The following is a 24,482-nucleotide window of genomic DNA, read 5'->3' on the forward strand; positions in this document are numbered from 1 at the left end:
ATTAATAGGCAGCAGATTTAAAACCAATAAAAGGAAGTATTTCTTCACACAACGCACAGTCAACCTGTGGAACTCCTTGCCAGAGGATGTTGTGAAGGCCAAGACCATAACAGGGTTCAAAACAGAACTAGATAAATTCATGGAGGATAGGTCCATCAATGGCTATTAGCCAGGATGGGCAAGAATGGTGTCCCTAGCCTCTGTTTGCCAGAAGCTGGGAATGGGCAACAAGGAATGGATCACTTGCTGATTACCTGTTCTGTTCATTCCCTCTGGGGCACCTGGCATTGGCCACTATCGGAACACAGGATACTGGGCTAGATGGACCTTTGGTCTGACCCGGTAGGGCCATTCTTATGTTCTTAAGAACTTGTCTTTATTTAGAAATATTTCCCTTGTCTTTTAAATTTTTACTTTTGATTCTATTTAACCAACAGATTGAGGCCTTGTCTATACTACCGAGTTTTGTTGCCAAAAACTGCCTTTTGGTGACAAAATAGCAAGAGCTTACACAATACAATGGGACTTTTGTTGCGAAAAATGCCCAGTTTTGGCAACAAAAAACGTCCACCCGTATGAAAGACTTTTGTCTTTTCCCCTCCCTTTATTGTCGACAAAGAGCCAGTATCCCACAATGCCTGTCCTGATTGCTCTGCTCAGGGTTTTGATCTCTGCTGCCCTGTAGGCATGTGCCCTTCCCCTTTCAAAGCTCCAGGAAGTATCTGTGTGCTGCTCCCTTTGGGGAACAAACAAACAGAGGAAATCATTGGAATGCTGCTGTCCTGCCCTGCATGAGGAGCACTGCAGCAGGGGACTCCTGCTGCCTGGGTAGGGGACAGACTGCTGTGCTGCTCATGATGCTGCTCTCGGCAGCTGAGGGGGCTGTGGGAGAGCTCGGAGAGAATCCCAAGATGCCCAGCGATCAGCTCTTCCTTCCTATGACACTGCACTGTGGGACACAGACCCACGGTTCATTGCTCACCCTGTTGATGATGGTGTCCCCAATGTGGACGTGATCTGTCGACAGAGGGAACAAATGTGAATGAACACCCTTTGGCGATTTTTGTTTTGTCAACTTTTGGGTGTCGACATACGTTTTGTCAACAAAACTTGGTAGTGTAGACAAGCCCTTAGTCTATTGGAGTTTTCTGTCTCTATACATCCTCTTAGGCCATGTCTACACTAACAAGCTTGCAGTAGCAGAGCTCTATTGAGCAACGGTAGCTAAGTCGGTGGGAGAGCGTCTTCCCCCAACATAGTACTGGGCACACGAGTGCTTATGCCAACAAAACTTGTGTTTCTTGGGGGCTGCGGGGGGGGGGAGGGGGAGGGGTCCACACCCCTGAGCAACAAAAGTTTTGCCAACGTTAAGTGCTAATGTAGACATGGCCTTAGACTATGTTTTGAAGGAATTTTACCGAAATACATACGGTATTCAATTGTTTAGCAAAAGATTATTCTCTTTGTTTCAAGCTGCATAAAGGCACAATGCATTTAGCTAGTCAGGCAGAATGTTACAACCAGCAAAATACCAGAACCAGATTAAGTGGATTGTTTGGAAAACTGAGTTGTGTGTCACTCCATTATAAGCAAGTCTGTTAATTAATAGGGGAAAGAAACTTCAGACATTGTCCAGACCAGAACAAACTTGTGTCTGTGATCTGTTTAAATAGGAGACTTGGCCAGGAGGGTTTGCAGCAGCCTCCTAGATTAGATTAAGGTATGTTTCCTGCAGGGAAAAATGTACTTGCTGTGATCTTTTAATAAATCCTTTTCAACTGATCTTCCTTGGAATCCCCTACCTAAACAGATGTGGGTGTCTCAGCCATTCAAGAACTGGTTAGGGATAAAGATAAAACACTCTTGAAGTTACTTGGTGGTAGGGCATTTATTAGATTTCTTCTGAGCAAACTAGCATATTAATTGCTTTCCCCAGGGCTGCGTGTGTTCCTCTGGTTAAATGCTGCTGTGTCTTCAATCTCATAATGCTTCAGGGCGGTGATTGTCTCCTGATATCAGCTCTCTCCATCAAGGCTAGTTGATGGAATCCATCAGTACATGTTATCAGCAAGATTTGGCTGTGTGACAGCATTTCTGACCTTTTCCTTGGTTTCTGCTCTCTTTTGAATAGGGAAAACCTGCTTTATAACGACTCTAAAGTGAAAAAGCAATAATGTATTATTCAGAACACCTTTTTTCAAGGTAGCTTTAAACTTTCAATCCATCTAATAACCCCGCCCCCTCTATTTCATAGCAACAGACTTGCTTAGCTATAAAATTTCATCTTCCTTTGGGGTCACATCTAGTAGAAAGTATCAGGAGGTAGCTGTGTTAGTCTGTATCCACAAAAACAACAAGGAATCCGGGGGCACCTTAAAGACTAACAGATTTATTTGGGCTTTCGTGGGTAAAAGATGCATCTGAAGAAGTGGTGGTTTTTTACCCACGAAAGCTTATTCCAAAATAACTCTGTTAGTCTTTAAGGTGCCATCAGACTCCTTGTTGTTTTTGATCTAGCAGAAACCATCCATGCTTCTGAGAGTCACATAGACTTTGAAAGGCCATAGATACCAGCATATTAGTATGCGGGGGTTGATCTAAACTGGTTTGGATGACCCAAACCTTATGTACTGAAGAACTCCAGAGAATTCAGCTGCTTCCTGTCCCATGGGCTGATCTGTAGTAACTTGCTCTGTGACCTCAAGAGGTCATGATATAGAAATACCAGCCTACCCATGGGCTTTTTCTAGTTATCTTGCATGCTGCGAATCTCTGGGACTGAGAAAGGAGAATCCTGACCCCCTCACTCCACTCCACTGGGCATGAGGCAAGGTTGATTTCAGTTGCACTCTGTCCTTTTATTGACCAAGCACCTAAATTATGCTCTAATAAATTTGTTAGTCTCTAAGGTGCCCACAAGTACTCCTGTTCTTTTTTTTAAATGGTTAAAGTTTACTAGGCTTTACTAGAGCTTGGAACCTGATACAAACCTAATCTAAGTTTTTTGAATTTGTAACAAATGCCTAAACCACATGAGTGTTGTGTGGTGATGGGATTCATTGCTAGCATTTTGCAAGTGCTGACAGAGGGGCATTTGGCCTGGGGCATAAGAACGGCCATAATGGGTCAGACCAATAGTCCATCTAGCCCAGTGTCCTGTCTTCTGATAGTGACCAATGCCATGTGCTTCAGAGGGAATAAACAGAACAGGGCAATCAAGTGATCCATCCCCCTCATCCACACCCAGCTTCTGGCAAACAAAGGCTAGTGACAATCAAAGGGTGGGGTTGCATCCCTGGGCCATCCTGGCTAATAGCCTTTAATGGACCTATCCTCCATGAATTTATCTAGTTCTTTTTTGAACCCTACTTGGGGGCTAGTCTACACTGGCAATGCTAAATGTGCCTTGTGTGGTCATGGCAGTGCTAGGAGAGAGCTCTCCCAGTGCTCTTAAAAAAAAAAAAACAGGTTTCAGAGTAACAGCCGTGTTAGTCTGTATTTGCAAAAAGAAAAGGAGTACTTGTGGCACCTTAGAGACTAACCAATTTATTTGAGCATGAGCTTTCGTGAGCTACAGCTCACGAAAGCTCATGCTCAAATAAATTGGTTAGTCTCTAAGGTGCCACAAGTACTCCTTTTCTTTTTAAAAAAAACACTTCAACGAGGGGCGTAGCTCCCAGCGCTGGGGCACTGTTTACACTGGCGCTTTACAGCTCTGCAACTTGCTGCACCCAGGGGGGTGTTTTTTCACACCCTTGAGCGAGAAAGTTGCAGCGCTGTTAATTGCCAGTATGGACAAGCCCTTAGTTTTGGCCTTAATAACATTCCCTGGCTATGAGTTCCACAGGTTCACTGTGTGTTGTGTGAAGAAATACTTCCTTTTGTTTGTTTTAAACTTGTTGCCTGTTAATTTCATTGGGTGACCCTAGTTCTTGTATTATGTGAAGGAATAAATAACACTTCCCTATTTTCTTTCTCCACACCCGTCAGGATTTTATAAACTTCTGTCACATCCCCTTTTACTCGTCTTTTTTCCAATCTGAAACGTCCCAGGATTTTTAATCTCTCCTCAGACAGAAGCTGTTCTGTGCCCATAATCATTTCTGTTGCCCTTCTCTGTACCTTTTCCAATTCTTTTTTGAGATGGAGCGACCAGATCTGCATGCAGTATTCAAGGTGTGGGCATACCATGGATTTATAAAGAGGCATTTATGATATTTTCTGTCTTTTTATTATCTATCCCTTTCCTAATGGTTCCTAACAGTCTGTTTGCTTTTTTGATGCCACTGCTCATTGAGTGGATGTTTTCAGAGAACTATCCACAGTGATTTCAAGATCTCTTTCATGAATGGTAACAGCTAATTTAGATTCCATGGTTTTGTATGTATAGTTGGGTTTGTTTGCCAATGTGCATTACTTTGAATTTATCAACATTGAATTTCATCAGCCATTTTGTTGCCCAGTCATCCAGTTTTGAGAGATCCCTTTGTAACTTAGACTTAACTATCTTGAGTAATTTTGTATCATCTGCAAATTTTGCCACCTCTCTGTTTACCCCCTTTTCCAGATCATTTATAAATATGTTGAACAGCACTGATTCCAGTGTAGACCCTGGGGGGACACAACTATTTACCTCTCTGCATTCTGAAAATTGACCATTTATTCCTACCCTTTGCTTCCTATCTTTTAACTAGTTACCAATCCATGAGAGGACCTTCCCTCTTATCCCATGATTGCATTAATTGCATAAGAGCCTTTGGGGGACCTTGTCAAAGGCTTTCTGAAAGTCCCAAGAATGCTGTATCCACTGAATCACCCTTCTCCACATGTTTCCTTGACCTCAAAGAATTCTAACAGATTGGCAAGGCATGATTTCCCTTTACAAAAACCATGTTCACTCTTCCCCAACAAATCTATTCGTTCACGGCGGTCTGTGGAACTGGATCCTCATCCAGCTGGTGCAAAAGTCTTCTGTCTGAGACTGTGACACTCGCACGGTTTACCACATCAACCTAAGTACACTGTGCTCTGAAGCCTCTGCAAGAGATCTTGAGTCAGTGAGCTCCAGTGGAAACCGGATCAGATTGTTGATGAGAAATCATTGGGGAGATCTCTATTGCCCACACTGCTTTGACGTCCTTTATAATTTTAAATATCTTGGGTTTAAAAAAAAAAACTAAGGCCAAGATTTTCAGAAGTCCACTAGTGAGTTCGGTCACCTCCATTTCAGGACAGGAAAAGCCTTAATGGGCCTTGGTTTTCAGAGGCCAGGTTGGTGCTTGACATTCCTAAAAATCTAGCCCTTTTAGATATCTCATGTTGGGCCTCCCAAATACTGGTCACTTGTGAAAACCTTGGCCATCGTACCTCTGAATCAGCTTTCTATCTGAGCATTATTGTGGATCATCTATCAGTATTGAAGAGGCTCTTTGGAATGAGACCATTCCTTCAAAATGGAGTAGTTTACGTCTGGCACCATTGTTATAATACTAGTAGAGAGACACAGCAGAGGTGATATGTGGGCAGGACATGTGGGGTCATGTGCCCCCCAGGTTTTTTGGTTGCATCCCTCCTGCAACCCAGACACGCTGGGTGGCCCTCTGAGGTAAGTCAGGGGTGAGGTGGTGCTCCCTCCCCGAGCCCCGCCGCATGGGGGCTGGCGTGAGCTGCCTGGTGTTGCCGCTTATGCCCACCCCTGAACATTCCTCCGCACCCCCCTAGGAGGGCGTGCAGCCCACAAGGTTTGAAAACCTCTGTTCTAGATCCAGAGGCAACACGTGGGGCAGTCACATGCCCCCTAATAACCTTTAAATTGTGCCCACCACCCATTAAACAGTTATATGTCACCTTTGACACACAGAGTTCAGTCCTATGGAATGGAAAGTCTGGCTACACATGTCACAGCAAAAAGAAATTCTACATCTGTGAGTGACTCCATTCTGAGACTCCAGATATTACAGATGTCCTCCCCCACTCAGGGGATTGCACCAAATGGGATGCATGAGAAGGGAATATTGTTGGGTGTTCAGACACTAAGTAGGAAGTTTGGGCTTATTGTCAGGGAATTCTGGGGAGTTATTTTTTAATTACTTAAAAGAATTGCATAGGTGGGGCCGTTGTATTGCTCTGCTGGAAACCACAAACTCAAGAGCAGGAATAGAAGGAGAGGTTTCCCCTTCTTCTCTGTTGTTTTCCGTTTTTAATGACTGCATCTAGATTGCACCACTGAGATCAGGTTTGTTTGTTTTTGGTTTGTTCTCTAGATTTTTTGTCAAAAGGAATTGAAATCTAGAAAACAATAGATATAGACAGACTTAGAGTCTGACCCTGAAAACCATTAATACTGGGCACAGTTCTTACAGCTGAGAGTACTTCTATTGACTTCAATAGAGATTACACACAATAGTAAACACTACATCCAGTCGTAAGTATCTACAGGATTGAGGCCTTGGTCACCCTTTAGCCCATATTCTTGAAAAGTACATGAGATAAATAACTTATTTAACTTTATTTAGCTTTTATGCCTAAAAGCTGAGCTAGGAAATTATAGGGTTAAGATTCGCACCTATGCAGAGGCCTTGTGTGTCCATCATGTATGGTCTTGTGCAGGTCCTGGGGTGGTTTTCACTCTGAATTAAAATAGAATTATGTCTTCCGGTACTGTCTAAAATCAGGTAAATGGTACTGCTGGCCCACTAGAAACACTCCTTGTGCTTTTGTTTAATCTTTGAACTGTGTGTAACTCTCTGTGTGTACACATGCACAAAAGTCTTTGCTAAGGTAGTGTTAAGATTACAGGTTTCATCAAACACAAACCTCCCAGCAAACCTGCTGGAGCATTTCCAAACCCTAGCAACCAAACAGCAGGGTTCAGTGCATGAGCCCTGCAGGGTTCCTGCTGCTCTGACTTCAGCCCAAAAGAAAGAGTTCTGAGAAAAGTCTGAACTCCTGAGAAGTAGTTGGGTTATAATAAGGCTCCATATATATATATCTTGAACTGTGCATTTCTGCAATAATATTTATCAAATGTTTATCATGTTATATATGGCTTGTTGCTACCACAGTTATAGAAAACTAGAACAAGTAGATGGCTATTGCTCAAGGACCCCTGGGAAGGCAAAGTGATTTGGTTTGCGTTGTATTAGACTCGTTTAAAGAAAAGCAAAATGGAATTTCTCCAGCTGGGATATATGAAACTAGGTATCTTGATTATTTGAGAGTACATATAGAGTGTACATAGCCATGAGTTTATGACAGGGGTGGGCAAACTACAGACGGCAGGCCGAATCCAGCCCACCAGCCATTTTAAGCTGGCCCTTGAGCTTCCGCTGGGGAGTAGGGTCTGGGGCTTGCCCCACTCTGGCACTCCAGTCGGGGAGCAGGGTCGGGGGCCACTCCGCACGGCTCTTGGAAGCCACGGCGTGGCCCCCCTCCGCCACTTGAACCGGGGTGCAGGGTCAGGGGCCACTCCAGGTGGCTGAGCTGCAGGGGCAGTGTCTGCGGACGGGGAAGAGTGCAGAGCCGCCTGGCTGCGCCTCCACGTAGAATCCAGAGAAGGGACATGCCACTGCTTCCGGGAGCCACTTGAGGTAAGCGCTGCCTGGAGCCTGCACCCCTGAGCCTATCCCCATGCTCCAACCCCTGCCCCAGCCCTGATCCCGCTCCCGCCTGCCGAACTCCTGGATCCCAGCCTGGAGCACCCTCCTGCACCCCAAACCCATCATCCCCAGCCCCACCCCAGAGTCTGGACCCCCAAGCAGAGCCCCTCTTCCCCCCCCCCCAATCCTGCACCCCAACCCCAATTTTCTGAGCATTCGTGGCCCGCCATACAATTTCTATTGCCAGATGTGGCCCTCAGGCCACAAAGTTTGTCCACCCCTGATTTATGGGGATGGCATTTCAGCCCTTTTGTGGAGTATCAGATGCTCTTTGATACATTTAGAACCGTTGCAAAACGGCTATTGTGCCTTGGCCTAGCTTGCTGCAGTACGCTTGGCCAGCCACAGAGCTAAGATCGATATCTTTTCATAAATCTGAAGATTGCGTATGTATTGCTGTACTGCCATATCTAGACTAGAATATCATGCCCTTTGGAAAGATAAAAGAACTTGGCTGCTATTTGAATTTGTATAAGAGAAAGTAACATTTCTATCAAGTGCTGAAAATAAAGGAGGATTTTGACTGAAGGTTCTTTTCTCTATTTTAGATATTTCTAGGATGCCTGTCCCTGTAATATCTGTTAAAGTACTGGGGTCTTTACCTGTGGTTAAATACTTGCACGCTAACATTCTTAGTTCTAATGCATCTTTCTGTAAACACAGTTCCTAAAATACTCTAACATATGCAATGGTTGAGTTCCAGGAAACTGCCCTTAAGTAAGATATGCCAGCACCTTCTGATACAACAGAATTCTTACGTCTCAGCAGCCCCAGTAAAGTCAGCTATGATGTTTTGCATTCACTCTCAGCACTGAAAATTATAATGCCAAGGAGTTAGCAATACGTTTATAGAATAATTTGAATCAATAGCTAACTATTCAAATGCACATGCGCACACACTCCATTTATAAGTTAGCTATGCAAAAGCTAATGCACTGAGTTTCAACCTTACAAATTACTGTATAGTTTGTTGTCATAATGGATCACTACAGTCAGGAGGTCCCGCCGAATCTGAACAAACCAGTTGCTATTTTGCTGTGGGGACAAAACGTTTAATGTTGTCCAGCCCAATTTAAAGGTGTGAAAGAAAAATATCTAGGTTCATGTACCAAGCTCAGCACCATAATATTTGAGTGCCTTCCAGCAGTGCGTTAAGTGATGTGGCTAATATTGGTTACATCAGTGGTTCTCAGATTTTGGACTGGTGACCCCTTTCACATAGCAAGCCTCTGAGTGCGATCCTCCCCCTCCCCCCTCATAAATTAAAAACACTTTTTTATATATTTAACACCATTATAAATGCTGGAGGCAAAGCGGGGCTGGAGTGGAAGCTGACAGCTCATGACCCCCCACGTAATAACCTCGCGACCTCCCCCCCCCCCCCCGACCCCCAGTTTGAGAACCCCTGGGTTACATGTTTGATTTAGTTAACGCTCCTCTCCAAGAAGGATACAGTCACCGTTTTTGAAAAGCTGAATGAGGCCAACTATTTTCATCCCATTCAGACTTAGCTGCTTTTCTAAGATGTAGCCTCTGGCCTTTAAAAATGAAACCAGAAGTCCTGGGCTTCTTGGAGTTTCTGTAACAAATATTTATAAGGAGGTCACTGACACTGAAATAATTGTTTTGGCTAAATCAAAATGTTCTGCAAGAAAACGTCAATTTCAACGAAATATTTTAATTTTCCAATCGGAAACCTCAAAGCAAAAAAATGTAGTTCCCAACTGATCTTTCAAAATGAGATGAAATGAAAACTTTCACTTCATTTTGAAAAATCTGTGCTGAAAATCTGGAACTTTTTGGTTGAATAATTTCAAAAGGTTGTATGTAGTGTTGCAGCTGAGTTGGTCCCAGTATATTAGAGAGACAAGGTGGGTGAGAAAATATTTTATTGGACCAGCTTCCGTTGTTGAGAGAGACAAGCTTTTGCGCTTACACAGAGCTCTTCTCCAGGTCAGGGAAACACGAGACCTGAAGAAGAACTCTGTATAACGTAGGTGCTGGAACTAGGGGTGCAGGTGGTGCTGCTGCAACCCCCCACTTGAAATGGTTTCCATTCTATAAAAGGTTTCCAGTTTGGTTCAATGGCTCTCAGCACCCCCACTATGCAAATTGTTTCAGCACCTCTGCTGTGTAAGATCGAAAAGCTTTTATTGGACCAACAGAAGCTGGTCCAATAAAAGACCTCATCCACCTTGTCTTTCTAATTTCAAAAGGGGGGCTTTTTCGATTCCACAAAATTTTCCATAGGGAAAAATTTAGATTTACTGATTCAGCACTACTGCTCAGGCTAGAATGCATATTCTTTAGCTAATAATAATGAGAGTTTTGATCACTGTATCCCTTTCCACTTACTAGTGGCGCTGGAACCCTTTTAATAGTGGGGGTGCTGAAAGCCCAGCCCCCTTACCCCTGTCTGCCCCTCCCCCCCAGCTGGGGCTGGGAGCAGTGCTGTGTGCAGAGCTAATGGCCAGGACCCAAGCCCCGGACACAGGGCATGAGACAGGGAGCAGGGCCAGCGGCTGGGTCCCAAGCCCCGGGCTGGGGATTGGAGGCCTGGGCACGGGGCCAGCAGCCCCGTGTAAAACCTGGGGATGCTGCAGCACCCCCTGCACTCCTAGGTCCCATGCCTATGCCACTTACTAAAGAACATGTTTGATCATCCTCTTGTAACTAATCCTAATCTGCAAAGCAAGCAGTTTTCCATGTATTAATTTACAGCTCTTTCCCCCACCAATCCATGTGAAAAGAGAACAATCAGTTATTTGTTTTAAAGGCAGTTACTAACCATAGCTGGTTACGGCATCTAAATCTGTTTTGGGCTGAAATGTAAAGAGCAGAGACTGTTCTGTAATATCAGCATCTGTGTGGTTTTAAAGTGAAGAATGAACCATTCTCCCCCAATTTCTAGTCATGTGAGTACAAGACCTTTACCTTTGCTTAAAAGGGCCTTCAGTGCTCTTCTCATCGGATTTGCTGTATTAGCCCCAATACCCGCACTCCCAAGTGACCTCTGGGAGCGATTTCCAGCAATTAGATATGCACTGAAACACTCTTGTGTCCTTGATGTCTCTCATTGTTTGTTGTTCTTCCTGGGGAAAATCAGATGACTAGCTTTAAGCTAATAACTTTGTATCCTCATCTTGTAAACTAGAGACTGTACAGCTAGTGACTGTAAAGTGTCACATAAAAATCTGAGACAGTGGCTGGTACCTCTTCAGCTAGTCGAGATGGTTCTAAGTCCCAAGGATTCGGCTGTGTTTTCTAGGCTGGGGGTGGGCTCTGTAGGTGTGTCTTGCAGGGTCAGAAATGCAGCTCCTCAGGTAGAGGTGGGTATTAAGTTACACTTTTGCAGGCTACCTGAATCAAGAAGTGTCACAGTTTGGTTCTGGTGTATACTCACCCCAGATTACTTGTGGTGAGAACTAAAACCACATTAAGCCCTTTGACTGCGGGAGCGTGTGCATCATTAATTTCTAGGAATTCTAGTGTCGGGGTGATTTTTGCTCTCCGGTTGCTGTCTGATGATCATATTGCAGCATTAATTTGGGGCTTGTCTACACTGGCAACGTAAAGCGCTGCCACGGCAGTGCTTTAACATGGCTTGTATAGTCATGGCAGAGCACTGGGAGAGAGCTCTCCCAGCGCTCTAAAAAAACCACCTTCATGAGGGGCGCAGCTCCCAGCGCTCGTGCACTGTCTATACCGGCACGTTACAGCGCTGAAACTCGCAGCGCTCGAGGGTGTTTTCTCTCACACCCCTGAGTGAGAAAGGTGCAACAGTCTAAAGTGACAGTGTAGACAAGCCCCTAGTCAGATTATTACCATCTGTGTCTGGGCTGGAGGTTGCAATCTTTCCTTTTGAATGCAGACCATGCCACTCTCATCTGTGCTTTTGATTACACTGTTGCGAGGCACGCTGGCTGGGACTACACCTTAAAAAGCTGGTGCAGAAAGCTGTGGGCTGCTTATTGAATGGGGCGGCATCTCACACATACCCGTGATGCCAGTGCTCCAAAATCTGCCCTGGCTATCCATTCGACTCCGGGTGGAGCTTAAGGTGTTTGTTGTGACCTCTAAAGTTTTAAATGTCCTGGGACTGGCCTGTCCTCCACATGCCAACCTGCCACAGCTGTGGTCAGCAGAGGTATTTGACCTCGATCCCCCTCACTAAGGGCTCCAGGACTGGAACTTGTTCCCACATCCCGCTTGGTGTGAAATAGCTCAAATTCAGTGACATTTTGATCATGCTCCATGAGACACCTGTTTGGAGTTTTTGCAGAAGGCTGAGGGTTTGTTTCCCCACAGTGTGATGGACAAAGAAGTTTCTGTAGGTGTCTGCCTGCCTGAGTTCCTGTTGAAATGATTAATGCTGCTAGGATTTTATTGTGTTAATGATGCGTCAGGGAGCCTTGGATGGGAAACTTTTTAAAAAAATATAATGATAAAGTAGTGTTGTGTGGGTGGAGTGGTTGTTAGGTTACTGAAAGTTATATATAAGTAGCAAGGTAAACAGGTGATTGATTCTGTATGAGACTTCAAGAAATAGAAACAGAGTGGGGGCGACCCAGTTTATTGCACCCAATACAGCATGTATGATTACCTGCCCTATGGGCAGGTGGCGTAGGTGTGTATTACATGGCATAATGTGTGTGTATGTGTGGCGTATGTGCGCATTCGGTGCAAGGAGCTCCAGGCCCTCAGAGACTGTGTATGGGCTTTGGAGACCAGGGTGGCTGAGCTGGAGGAGCTTGAGGTAAGTAGATGAGACTTTCCAGGACACAGTAGAATGGTCCCACCCCCCATCTGACGGCCTCTGTGCTGTTGAGGAGGATGAAAGTCTCAGGGAAGGAGAACATCCAACTGGAGCAAAGGGAAATGATCCCATTTCCAGATGATGATGTGGTATCCTCTCGCACTGAGGCTACCTCTCCGGGGGAGGGAACTCCAGTTATTAGGAAGAGACAGGTATTGGTAATGGGCGATTCGATCCTTAGAAACATAGATAGCTGGGTATGCAATGACCGGGAGAACCGCATGGTAACTTGCCTGCCTGGTGTGACAGTTGCGGATCTCTCGAGACATCTAGATAGGCTTATGTGTAGTGCTAGGGAGGAGCCAGTGGTTGTGGTACACGTAGGTACCAATGACATAGGGAAGGATAGGAGAGAGGTCCAGGAGGCCAAATTTAGGGTGCTAGGTAAGAGATTGAAGTCCAGGACCTCCCTGGTAGCGTTCTCTGAAATGTTTCCAGTTCCATGCTCATGCCAGTTAGACAAGCAGAACTGCAGGGTCTCAATGCATGGATGAGATGATGGTGCAGGGAGGAGGGGTTTAGATTTATTAGGAACTGGGGAAACTTTTGGGAAAGGGGGAGCCTATACAGGAAGGATGCGCTCCACCTAAACCCGATTGCAACTAGATTCCTGGCGTTTAAAATTAAAAAGGTCGTAGAGCAGTTTTTAAACTAAGGGCTGGGAGAAAGCCGACAGGTGTAGAAGAGCACATGTTCGGACATCCCTTGGGGAGGATCTATAAATGGAGATTCCCTGTATAAGGAGGTGAAGGATGGAAGATGATAAAATACAGGTAGGATCTGATGAGAAACAGTCAAAAGAAAAAAAAGTTCCATTCAATTACATCATGTAATGGCAGACAGCTAAAAAGTGACAAGCTTTTAAAGTGCTTATATAACAATGCTAGAAGTCTAAATAATAAGATGGGTGAACTAGAGTGCCTCGTATTAAATGAGGATATTGATATAATAGGCATCACAGAAACTTGGTAGAATAAGGATAATCAATGGGACACAGTAATACCAGGGTACAAAATATGTCAGAAGGACAGAACAGGTCATGCTGGTGTGGGAGTGGCAGTGGCACTAAATGTGAAAGAAAGCGTAGAATCAGATGAAGTAAAAATCTTAAATGAACCAAACTGTACCATAGAATATCTATGAATAGTAATTCCATGCTTAAAAAACAAGAATATAGTAGTAGGGATATATTCCAGACCACCTGACAACGATGGTGATAGTGACTGTGAAATGATCAGGAAGATCAGAGAGGCTATTAAAATAAAAAAACTCTAATAATGGGGGATTTCAGCTATCCCCGTATTGACTGGGTACATGTCATCTCAGGAAGGGATGCAGATATAAAGTTTCTTGACATCTTAAATGACTGCTTCTTGGAGCAGCTGGTCCTGGAACCCACAAGAGGAGAGGCAATTTTTGATTTAGTCCTAAGTGGAGCACAGGATCAGGTCCGAGAGGTGGATATAGCTGAATCGCTTGGTAATAGTGACCATAATATAATTAAATTTAACATCCCTGTGGCAGAGAAAACACCACAGCGGCCCAACACTGTAACATTTACTTTCAGAAAGAGGAACTAGACAAAAATGAGGTTAGTTAAACAGAAATTAAAAGGTACAGCACCAAAAGTAAAATTCCTGCAAGCTGCATGGAAACTTTTAAAAGACTTTTAATAAACTTTTAATAGAGGCTCTACTTAAATGTATACCCCAAATTAAAAAACATAGTAAGAGAACCAAAAAAGAGCCACCGTGGCTAAGCAACAAAGTAAAAGAAGCCATGAGAGGCAAAAAGGCATCCTTTTAAAAAGTGGAAGTTAAATCCTAATGAGGAAAATAGAAAGGAGCATAAACTCTGGCAAATGAAGTGTAAAAATATAATTAGAAAGACCAAAAAAGAATTTGAAGAACAGTTAGCCAAAGACTCCAAAAGTAATAGGAATTTTTTTTAAAAAAGTACATTAGAAGTAGGAAGCCTGCTAAACAACCAGTGGGGCCACTGGATGATCGAGATGCTAAAGGAGCACTCAAGGATGATAAGACCATTGCAGAGAAACTAAATTAATTCTTTGCATCGGTCTTCACAGTTGAGGATGTGAGTGAGATTCCCAAATCTGAGCCATTCTTTTTAGGTGACAAATCTGAGGAACTGTCCCAGATTGAGGTATCAGTAGAGGAGGTTTTGGAACAAATTGATAAACTAAACAGTAATCAGTCACCAGGATCAGATGGTATTCACCCAAGAGTTCTGAAGGAACTAAAATATGAAATTGCAGGACTACTAACTGTAGTCTGTAACCTATCATTTAAATCAGCTTCTGTACCAAATGACTGGAGGATAGCTAATGTGACGCCAATTTTTAAAAAGGGCTCAAATTACAGGCTGGTAAGCCTGACTTCTGTACCAGGCAAACTGGTTGAAACTATAGTAAAGAACAAAATTGTCAGACATATAGATGAACATAATTTGTTGGGGAAGAGTCAAAATGGTTTTTGTAAACAGAAATCATGCTTCACCAATCTACTAGAATTCTTTGAGGGGGTCAACAAGCATGTGGACAAGGAGGATCCAGTGGATATGGTGTATTTAGGATTTCAGAAAGCCTTTGACAAAGTCCCTCACCAAAGGCTCTTAAGCAAAGTAAGCAGTTATGGGATAAGAGGGGGAAGGTTCTCTCATGGATTGATAACTGGTTAAAAGATAGGAAACAAAGGGTCAGAATAAATGGTCAGTTTTCAGAATAGAGAGGGTAAGCAGTGGTGTCTGCCATGGGTCTGTACTGGGACCAGTCCTATTCAACATATTCATAAATTATCTGGGAAAAGGGGTAAACTGTGATGTTGCAAAATGTGCAGACGATACAAAACTACTCAAGATAGTTAAGTCCCAGGCAGATTGCGAAGAGCTACAAAGGGATCTCTCAAAACTGGGTGACTGGGCAACAAAATGGCAGATGAAATTCAATGTTGATAAATGCAAAATAATGCATATTGGAAAACATAATCCCAACTGTACATATAATGATGGGGGTCTAAATTAACTGTTACCACTCAAGAAAGAGATCTTGGGAGTCTCTGTGGATAGTTCTCTGAAAACATCCACTCAATACGCAGCGGCAGTCAAAAAAGCATACAGAATGTTGGGAATCATTAAGAAAGGGATAAATAAGACAGAAAATATCATATTGCCTATATATAAATGCATGGTACATCCACATCTTCAATACTGTGCACAGATGTGGTCGCCCCATCTCAAAAAAGATATATTGGCCTTGGAAAGTTTTAGAAAAGGTCAACAAAAATTATTAGGGGTATGGAACGGCTGCTGTATGAGGAGAGATTAATAAGACTGGGACTTTTCAGCTTGGAAAAGAGACGACTAAGGGGGGGGATATGATACAGGTCTATAAAATCATGACTGGTGTGGAGAAAGTAAATAAAGTGTTGTTTACTCCTTCTCATGACACAAGAACTAGGGGGTCACCCAATGAAATAGGCAGCAGGTTTAAAACAAACCAAAAGGAAGTATTTTTTTCACACAACGCACAGTCAATCTGTGGAATTCCTTGCTAGAGGATGTTGTGAAGGCCAAGACTATAACAGGGTTCAAAAAAGAACTAGATAAATTCATGGAGGATAGATCCATCTATAGCTAATAGCCAGGATGAGCAAGGATGGTGTCCCTAGCCTCTATTTGCCAGAAGCTGGGAATGGGCAACAGAGGATGGATCATTTGAGGATTACCTGTTCTGTTCATTTCCTCTGGGGCGCCTGGCATTGGCCACTGTCAGAAGACAGGACACTGGGCTAGATGGACCTTTGGTCTGACCCCAGTGTGGCATTCAGTTAGTGCTACACAAGAAGCACAAAGTGGGCTCGACCTGGAGAAACCATACCACAAATGTAAAAATTCCTCTCAAATTAAAAAAGGTGACTGAAATAAAGCTCTGCTTTTCATTTCTATTGTTTCTTATTATGCTAGTCCTTGGAGTGGTTTTACTTTGCTTTCTCTTAAACTAAGATTGTTTTACTCAGAAATAAACTTGTGCTTTATCTTCTGGTCCGGATGATGTTGCAGTCCTAGTAGCAGTTCGTGACATAGTGAAAGTGTAAAAGTGCCATTTTTACAAACCATTTTCTATGCATTGAATTTATTCCCTTGAAATTCTATAGATTTCTGCTTTTCTGTGGTTGATAACAGCTTCTTAGATACTATAAGTATGTTTGTGCTGACAGTCACAGAGCTTGGTTATCCTGAGAAAGTTTGGGGACTGGGAGATGCTTAATTTCAGCCCTTCCTCCTCCCCCACTCCCCGCCCCGCATATCCTCTATTGTTTTGTTTCTCTAAATCTCCAAAGTGGAGTACCATGTTTGGATGCACTTTATCATGTAAATGATGGTACAGGAGTGTTATTTGCCTGCTGTGATCTGGTTGGAAAACCAGATTAGAATTGCCTCAAGGGTCTTAACTGATTGCTTTTTAAATCTGCAGATAAATTATAAATAAAACAGTGATCTGATTTGCTGAATTTACATGTAATTCAGTATAATCTAGGGCTCTTTGAGGGGAAAAAATACATACCATATACTCTACCTTTTGTTAATCAGTATAATGGAATTCGGATAATTGACCGCTATACTGAGTGTCTTATTTCCAGGAGTAATAGTTGATGAAAGGGTTAACTGACCTCCTTCAAATAGGAGCCTGAGGATTTGCCTGTGGGGAATATACTCCATAGCAAATTACTGTGGGAATACTTAAGCGCTTTGATGTAAAGTAAAAACAATCTCTTGTGTCTGAGTACAATTCAGAGAACAAAAGGACCATTTTGCTAAATTGTGCAGACATAAACTGACTCACCCCGAACAGAAGTCATTTCTGTATTCTGGTATCTGTTGTATTCATGCTCTGTAAAAAAGCAGTTTTTGTTTATGAAGCAATTTGTTCCTTTAAGGTCTTTTTTTAAAAAAAGAGGGAAAAAAATAATAAATTGGTTAAGGACTGAGGATATATTATGAAGTAATCGCATGAAAGCAAGCAGTATAGATCAGTGGCTCTCAACCTTTCCAGACTACTGTACTCCTTTCAGGAGTCTGATTTGTCTTGCATACTCCCAAGCTTTACCTCACTTAAAAACTACTTACTTACAAAATCAGACATAAAAATACAAAAGCATCACAGCACACTATTACTGCAAAAATGCTGACTTTCTCATTTTTACCATACAATTATAAAATAAATCATTTGGAATATAAATATCGTACTTACGTTTCAGCGGATAGTATTATAGAGCAGTCTAAACAAGTCATTGTATGAAATTTTAGTTTGTATTGACTTCATTAGTGCTTTTTATGCGGCCTGTTGTAAAACTAAGCAAATATCTAGATGAGTTGATGTACCCCCTGGAAGACTTCTTAGTACCCCCCAGGCGTACCTGTACCCCTGGTTGAGAACTGGTATAGATGAAAAGGAGGACTTGTGGCACCTTAGAGACTAACCAATTTATTTGAGCATAAGCTTTCGTGAGCTACAGCTCAAGCTTTTGTGAGCTATAGCTCACTTCATCAGATGCAGTGAGCTGTAGCTCACGAAAGCTTATGCTCAAATAAATTAGTTAGTCTCTAAGGTGCCACAAGTACTCCTTTTCTTTTTATGAATACAGACTAACACGGCTGCTACTCTGAAACGTGGTATAGATGACCTGCTTTATTTTGCTTTCATGTCATTTTCAAGGGGAAGTGCCTGTTTAGCAAGAACATGGACATTTTCAGAAGGGACTTTAACAATAGCCTATAACTCTGCTAGAGGAACATACAAATGGCCCATAAATCCATCAGGAACAGAATTACTATGTGTTACATTTATGAGGTGTTCTTGAAAGATGTGATGTGTAACTGAAGGCTTTCATCTGCTGGGTGTCTAAGTCCTCTTGTTAATTGTTAAAGGAATGTGCGTTTGATCTATTTTGGGTTCATTTCACCACAAAGATACGAATGGCAGTTCCAGCATAGTTGCAAGGCTTCTCCCTTTTTGTTCTTTGCTGCCATCCCTTTATTAGGAGCTTTGAAGCTTGGTAATTTCCTCTCTGCTTCTCCTACCTGGCTATTTAGGGAAAGGTCAGATTAAAAACTCAAACTTCTGCTGCTTGTAAATTCTGCTTCTCTTAGACAGTTTATTTACAAAGTGCAAATGGGTTTTTAAAAAACCAGCAGTGTAGCACATCAGTTTAATAATCCTCTCACATGTGGATTAAGGCCAACTAGAAATACATCTGTACAGTCAGCTTGTAGACCTGGGGTGCCCAGAATTTACCATATGGGCTACAATCAGCAATTCACCAGGAACTGGAGAGTTGTACCTGATTTGCATATAAATGTAGACAAATGTTTGTATACCAAATAATTGCATTTGCTTGTACTTGCCCCTTCCTGATTAGCTCAATAGAAATTGCTTGTCATCCGAATTCACGATCATTAAAAAGTTGCCTATGCTCAGCTTTGTCCTCCCTCTACCATGACAAAGAGAGAGTGTGTGGTCTCTTGTGACATTTGGCACTTGCGTGGTAGAATTTTAGGACATTTGTCTGCCTTTTCCCCATTGCAAACAAGTTTTATTTTTAAATTCCTAGTATTCATTATTTTGCTTGTTTTTCTTCCTACCTCCCTTCCCTTGCACTAATTCCATCCTATCCATATATACATACCAGAGGGGGGCCCCCCCCCACTTTAAATCCAGATCAATATTTAACAAGAAGGGGCCTGGCTCTTTCTAATGAGGAGATGGGGGCGGGGGGAGAGGCCAGAAAAACAAAATACCCTCAACATTTGGTCACAGATTCCAACCTAATCCAGTTCCAAATACACTGTAGGATGGGTCCATCCCTAGTATACGTTGTGACTCTTTCAGAGTCTTGGGAAATGGGTCCTTAAAAACCTTTCTGGATTTCTTCCCTCTTTGCTTCACTTTGTCCTCCTTTTATAATACTTGGTCCTGGCATTCACAGCAAGGTAACCCTGTCCGGATGTAGCCGACTACTGTAGTTTGCATACATACTGATTTCACATTCATGTAATTATGATTAAAGTTCTTCTTTTTGTGTCAGGGAATATATATTTTTCCTGCCAACTTTACCACCATTTTCATCCTGTCTAAGCTTTGCTGCTGTTACTTTTCCCCCCTCCCAGCTTGTGATTGTGATCCCCGTGGAATCCAGACACCTCAGTGCAATCGCTCCACGGGGCTGTGCGTCTGTAAGGAGGGTGTCGAGGGACCCAGCTGTGACAAGTGCACCCGCGGCTACTCTGGCATCTTCCCTGACTGCACGCCATGCCATCAGTGTTTCGCTCTGTGGGACGTCATCATTAGTGAACTGACCAATAGGACACAGCGGTTCCTGGAAAGAGCAAAAATCCTGAAAATCAGTGGGGTCAGTGGCCCTTACCAGCAAACTGTCAACACTGTGGAAGAGAAACTGAATGAAATTAAAAGTATCCTTGCTCAAAATCCAGCTGCAGAGCCCCTTAAAAACATTGGAAATCTCTTTGAGGAAGCAGGGTGAGTACAGGACATGTTGTGTGAATATTTCCTGCTCAGTTAGGGCGCGATACTCCAGTGTGCTGAGCATCCTCAACTCCTCAGTGAGAGCTCCTCGTTGTCTGGCAGGAATGGGCCTGCAGTGCTCTTAGTCAGATTCTACTGAGAGCAAACAAAATGCAGCTGGGACCCCAGACTGTCAAGATCTTTGGAAGGGGCGGCCATGCTTGTATTTTGTCAGCCTGCCAACCAATTAACACAGAGCCAGTCATGCTGATTCCTTGTGATCCCCCAGGGCAAAGGACAAGCACAGCTATTATGTGAGAAAATGTAGGGACAGAGACTAACTTCTTGGAATTTTGTTTTATAGCCATCTAGATAGCAGGGCAGACGTCTCTCTTTCTAATCTAAAAACCAAAATATTGTCAACAGAAAATGCCAGTGTTGTAACACTGGTTGTCTCCATTTCATGAAGTGTAAGATGCGGTAGTCCTGTATTCTTTATATTTAAAACTAAGGAGAAGGGCAGGTGAGCCCCCTGTGAAATCTAGGCTGGTTAAAGACCAACAATCTTTAGAGTTATTGATTGAAATAACTGAAAGCAGTTGATGGGAATATGAGTCTGTTCCGTGCACCTTTAAAACGTTCCCTTCCAAACCAAAAGGGGAGCCTAAAATGCTTGTGAAGAGGTTTTGTAGTTAATGATTCGTGGCTGCTTCCCAGCTCCATTAACCTGTATCCCTGGAGAGTTGTTGTATTTGTTATATTCCAAGAGAGGTGAGGGCAGGCGGAGGAACCACTCTTCCTCTCCCCTCCTTTATAAAACATCTCACTTTTGCTCCCTTTCACCTGGACTGGGGGAGGGGAGAGTGGTGGGCCCTTAACGTTTGTAGGGGACTTTGAAGAGAACGAACACCGTGTAAGTGCCAGCTACTGATGACGATGTAAACTGAGCTCAGCTTCAGACACACCAACTGCCTTGTGCTTCCAGGATGGAGGCAACTATTTGGAGTAGAGGCCATAGGAATTACTGAAATCAGTTAATATGTAACGCACGGGCTTGGTGCATGTGCTCATATTGCCTGTTAGTGCCTTGCCCACTGATGATGGTCCTGATTCAAAGCCTTGTGAGGTCAGTTGAGTCTTTCCATTAGTTGAGGCCTTATAACAGCCTGCTACTTAGAGCTGGATCATTTTTGGTGCTGGAGGTCCCAGGTTCAAGTCCCATTGATGACTGTGTACCTATGTCAGTGAACCGTGGCTGCAATCACATCTCTGGTTCCACTTTATTAGGCCTCACAACAGAAGTCTGCAACTTTTGTTGGAGCAAAAAGACTGGCGAGCAGGGAACAGCTTGCCGAACAGAGAGGAAAGAGCTGATCTCGCTCACCTTTTACCTTTCTTGCAGGAGGTGGGATGTTTTCTCCCATCTCTACCCAGAAGATGCCATTGGCAAAAGGGGATCTTTATAAAGTAGTTAAATGAATCCATTGTGTCCAGAGAATTTTTTTTTCTGACATTCAGTTGTAATAATCAAAAAATGCATTTGTAGCTGTGTGGGATGTGAAGCAAATTATGTATGGATCATAGTAGTTGACACTCTGACCTATGCAGTTGCCATGGTTCAAAAGCATTACACCAGTGTTCTGGAATCTGGCTCTGGTTAATCTTACACAAAGCAGCTGTTTTCTGAGCAATTGGGTGCTTTGAGTTTATAAATGTGTTGTAGATTAAAAAGTCGTTTTTTGTGATAAAGAAAACAAAACCAGTATTCTAAGAAGGCAAGTTGTTACAAATCGCTTACAGCACTGGCTGGGGACGGATGGCAGGAATTTAACTACTGTACAGCTTTCTTTATTTAAAAAAAAAAAATAACCCAAGGCTGATTTTTGTCCCCCCTTGAGTAAATGTAGGTTCTGTGTTTTGCTTGCAGCAAACTAGCAGCAGATGTTACAGAAAAGATGGCTGAAATAGAAGACAAGCTCTCCGTGATAGCGTTAAAAAGCAATAACACGGACACTCACCTGAGGGCCCTGGAGACAGATGCAGAGAGCCTAGACCACGTTGTGAAAGAACTTGCAGAACAACTCGAGTTTATAAAAATCTCTGATATCCGGGGTGAGGTGTCTCATGGGGGGAAGGAAAAAAGCCAGGGCAGCAAATGATTAAATAAGTGTATGGTTTTAAATATCAGGTTAATCTTCTAAACAGTAATAAAACGTGTTCCTGTGAGTGCAGTTCCCTTCTAAGTCTTGGCAGAGTTGCTAATTTAGCAGGAATTTCTTTGAAGCCTCTGTTTTTGTGTGCATTGCAAAACTAGCTTAAGATCTTAGAGCACAAAGTCATCTTAAAACCTCTTAATGTATAGAAGTTGTAGACCGGTTACATGTACCAACAGTAAGCCCAGTGGTATACTTGTATTTTGTTACATACCACAATTAAGTACACATACAGATGTCTGAAGTTACTTTGGCTCACATTTAATTACATGAGATCACTAAGTTTCTGTATGAAAGACTGCATGAATCTTTGTGAATAAGAGTATGTCTCACTTTAGGGCTAGATTCTATCACCCGTACAAAGAGTGACATTAACCCCTGTGCAGAGGGTCTGCACAAGGATTGGGCAGTATGTATACCCAGTCAAGCCTGGACTTCAATGGTGTGTAGGTCTTGTGCTAGTCCATTGCTCATGGGTGAATTGCACCTAATCACCAAGCAGTTCCATGGAATCAGTGAGTCACAGAAGTAAATAAGATCTAGCTTTATAAATCTAGAGCCAGATCTTCCTTTGCTTTCAGTGGGAGCGGGATCAGACCCTTAGTCTGGAAGAATTTTCAAACTTCTTAATATTAGAGAGTCAAATTCTGTAGACCATTGAAATCAAAGCATCACTGGGACCATCAATGGGAGGTTTGTTTGATTAAGGATAGCAGAATTTGCCCCATACATAGTTCAAGCATCCTAACAGTAATAACGTTTGAATAACTTTGTATTCAGTTTAATAGAGAAATGATCTTATACAATTTTGTCATCCACTAGCCTCCCTGTAACAAATTGTTTGTACTATAAATTCAGCAATGAGGGCTGACTGCTGAACAGTTGGATCTAATTTCTGCAGGAGCCTTGGATAGTGTCACCAAATATTTTCAGATGTCCCTGGAGGCAGAAGAGAGGGTCAATGCCTCCAGTGTTCACCCTGATAGCCTTGTGGAACTGTCAGCTCAGACACGACAGGAAGTGGAAGACTTAATCAGTGAGCAAGAGGCCCAGTTCAAGGCAAAACAAGAAGAACAGTCACGCCTTCTGGATGAACTCGCAGGCAAGCTGCAAAGTCTGGATCTTTCTGAAGTGGCTGAGAAGGTACTTGGTTAAGATTTCTTTGGGTGTAGAATCTGCAGGAAAACATCAGTGGTGCTACTGCAGAAACGACAAGCAGGAAGGCAGAGCCTGCTACTTTGTTGAAGTGAGTTTTGCTTATGGGAAAATGCTTGACAGGTATACTGAGAGAGATTATGAACTGCAACCTGTTCCATGACTTGTGGACCACAAGGGGTGCACTACCTTCCAAACCCCACCCACTTCACCCTTCCCATTTCCAACCCCCTCTCCCTGACAATACTCAGTCATCCCATTGTTTCCTCCATGACCCAAATCCCACAGTCCTTTTGCACCCACAAAGGATTATCAGACGTGGTTGATTATAAGACCAGGTTTTGGGGGTCATGAGCCCCAAAAACTACTCCGCTAAGCCTCTGCAGCACTCTTCATCGAGTTTCTTCCCTGAGCCTCACTCGTGCTGATGTAATGGTTTGGATTTACAGGAATTTTCATTGGGTGCATCTATTTTCTCTCCATGTTTTGTGGAGCACTGTCCCTGTCCAGCAAGACATGGCACCAGACGTGGGGTTGTCTGGTGAAAATGAGAGTAGGAGACTGTGGATGCAGGACAATGCCAGTAGAGGTGGGGACGGTAGAAGATGTGCCAGTGGGCACTTTATGCATGCTGTGTGCTTGCCCTGGACTTTTCTGATCTGTCTAAGACAAAGCAGACCTTTTTCTGAGCTCTTGAGTCAAAAGGTCACTCTGAGAAGCAGTCTGGTGCTTATTCTCTGCACAGCGATAAAGCTGAAGTAAATCTGAGGTAGGGTGGCTTTTTCCTGGGAGATTCACAGTGTTCCTTCTGCAACTTTACTTTGAAGTAAATCAGCTGCAGCTGGAAAACAATTCAGCCTGCAACTATGATGGAAAGGGCATATTTATTAACTTAAGTGGCTAGGGGTATCAGTAAGTTACAGGATGATTTCTCTAAAGATTGCATTGTCCCTCTATCAACTTTCTAGGCAGTATCATTAGTTGCTGGGAGCCTTAAGGAAGGAGCCCTCTTAGGGGCGGGATGTTCTGCTTTCTAGAGTAGTGGTTCTCAATCAGAGGTCTGCCATGGGGTACATCAACTCATCTAAATATTTGCCTAG

General features: G+C 43.1%; 1 protein-coding gene and 1 long non-coding RNA gene across 4 annotated transcripts in view; one reads left to right on the forward strand and one right to left on the reverse strand.

Moving 5' to 3' along the window:
• LAMB1 (laminin subunit beta 1) overlaps positions 1 to 24,482 on the forward strand; it is a 70,512-nt gene that overhangs the window by 36,362 nt on the left and 9,668 nt on the right. For both annotated transcript variants that reach the window (XM_007065659.4, XM_037889124.2), the window contains exons 24-26: positions 19,660 to 20,029; positions 21,942 to 22,126; positions 23,129 to 23,370. In XM_007065659.4, coding sequence (XP_007065721.1) covers positions 19,660 to 20,029; positions 21,942 to 22,126; positions 23,129 to 23,370 — 797 coding nt within the window. The remainder of the gene's footprint in view (positions 1 to 19,659; positions 20,030 to 21,941; positions 22,127 to 23,128; positions 23,371 to 24,482) is intronic.
• On the reverse strand, positions 1,870 to 17,379 carry LOC119565070. 2 transcript variants are annotated; one of them, XR_005223783.2, is made up of 4 exons: positions 10,872 to 14,179; positions 10,593 to 10,750; positions 9,112 to 9,237; positions 1,870 to 2,113 (listed from the first exon to the last, which is right to left on the reverse strand). It is a non-coding gene; the product is annotated as an uncharacterized LOC119565070 (long non-coding RNA). The 2 variants fall into 2 exon arrangements; XR_005223782.2 differs by lacking the exons at positions 1,870 to 2,113; positions 10,872 to 14,179 and adding an exon at positions 17,336 to 17,379 and having other exon boundaries at positions 9,070 to 9,237.

Source organism: Chelonia mydas, chromosome 1 (assembly GCF_015237465.2).
Source record: "Chelonia mydas isolate rCheMyd1 chromosome 1, rCheMyd1.pri.v2, whole genome shotgun sequence".
Classification (NCBI taxonomy): domain Eukaryota; kingdom Metazoa; phylum Chordata; order Testudines; family Cheloniidae; genus Chelonia; species Chelonia mydas.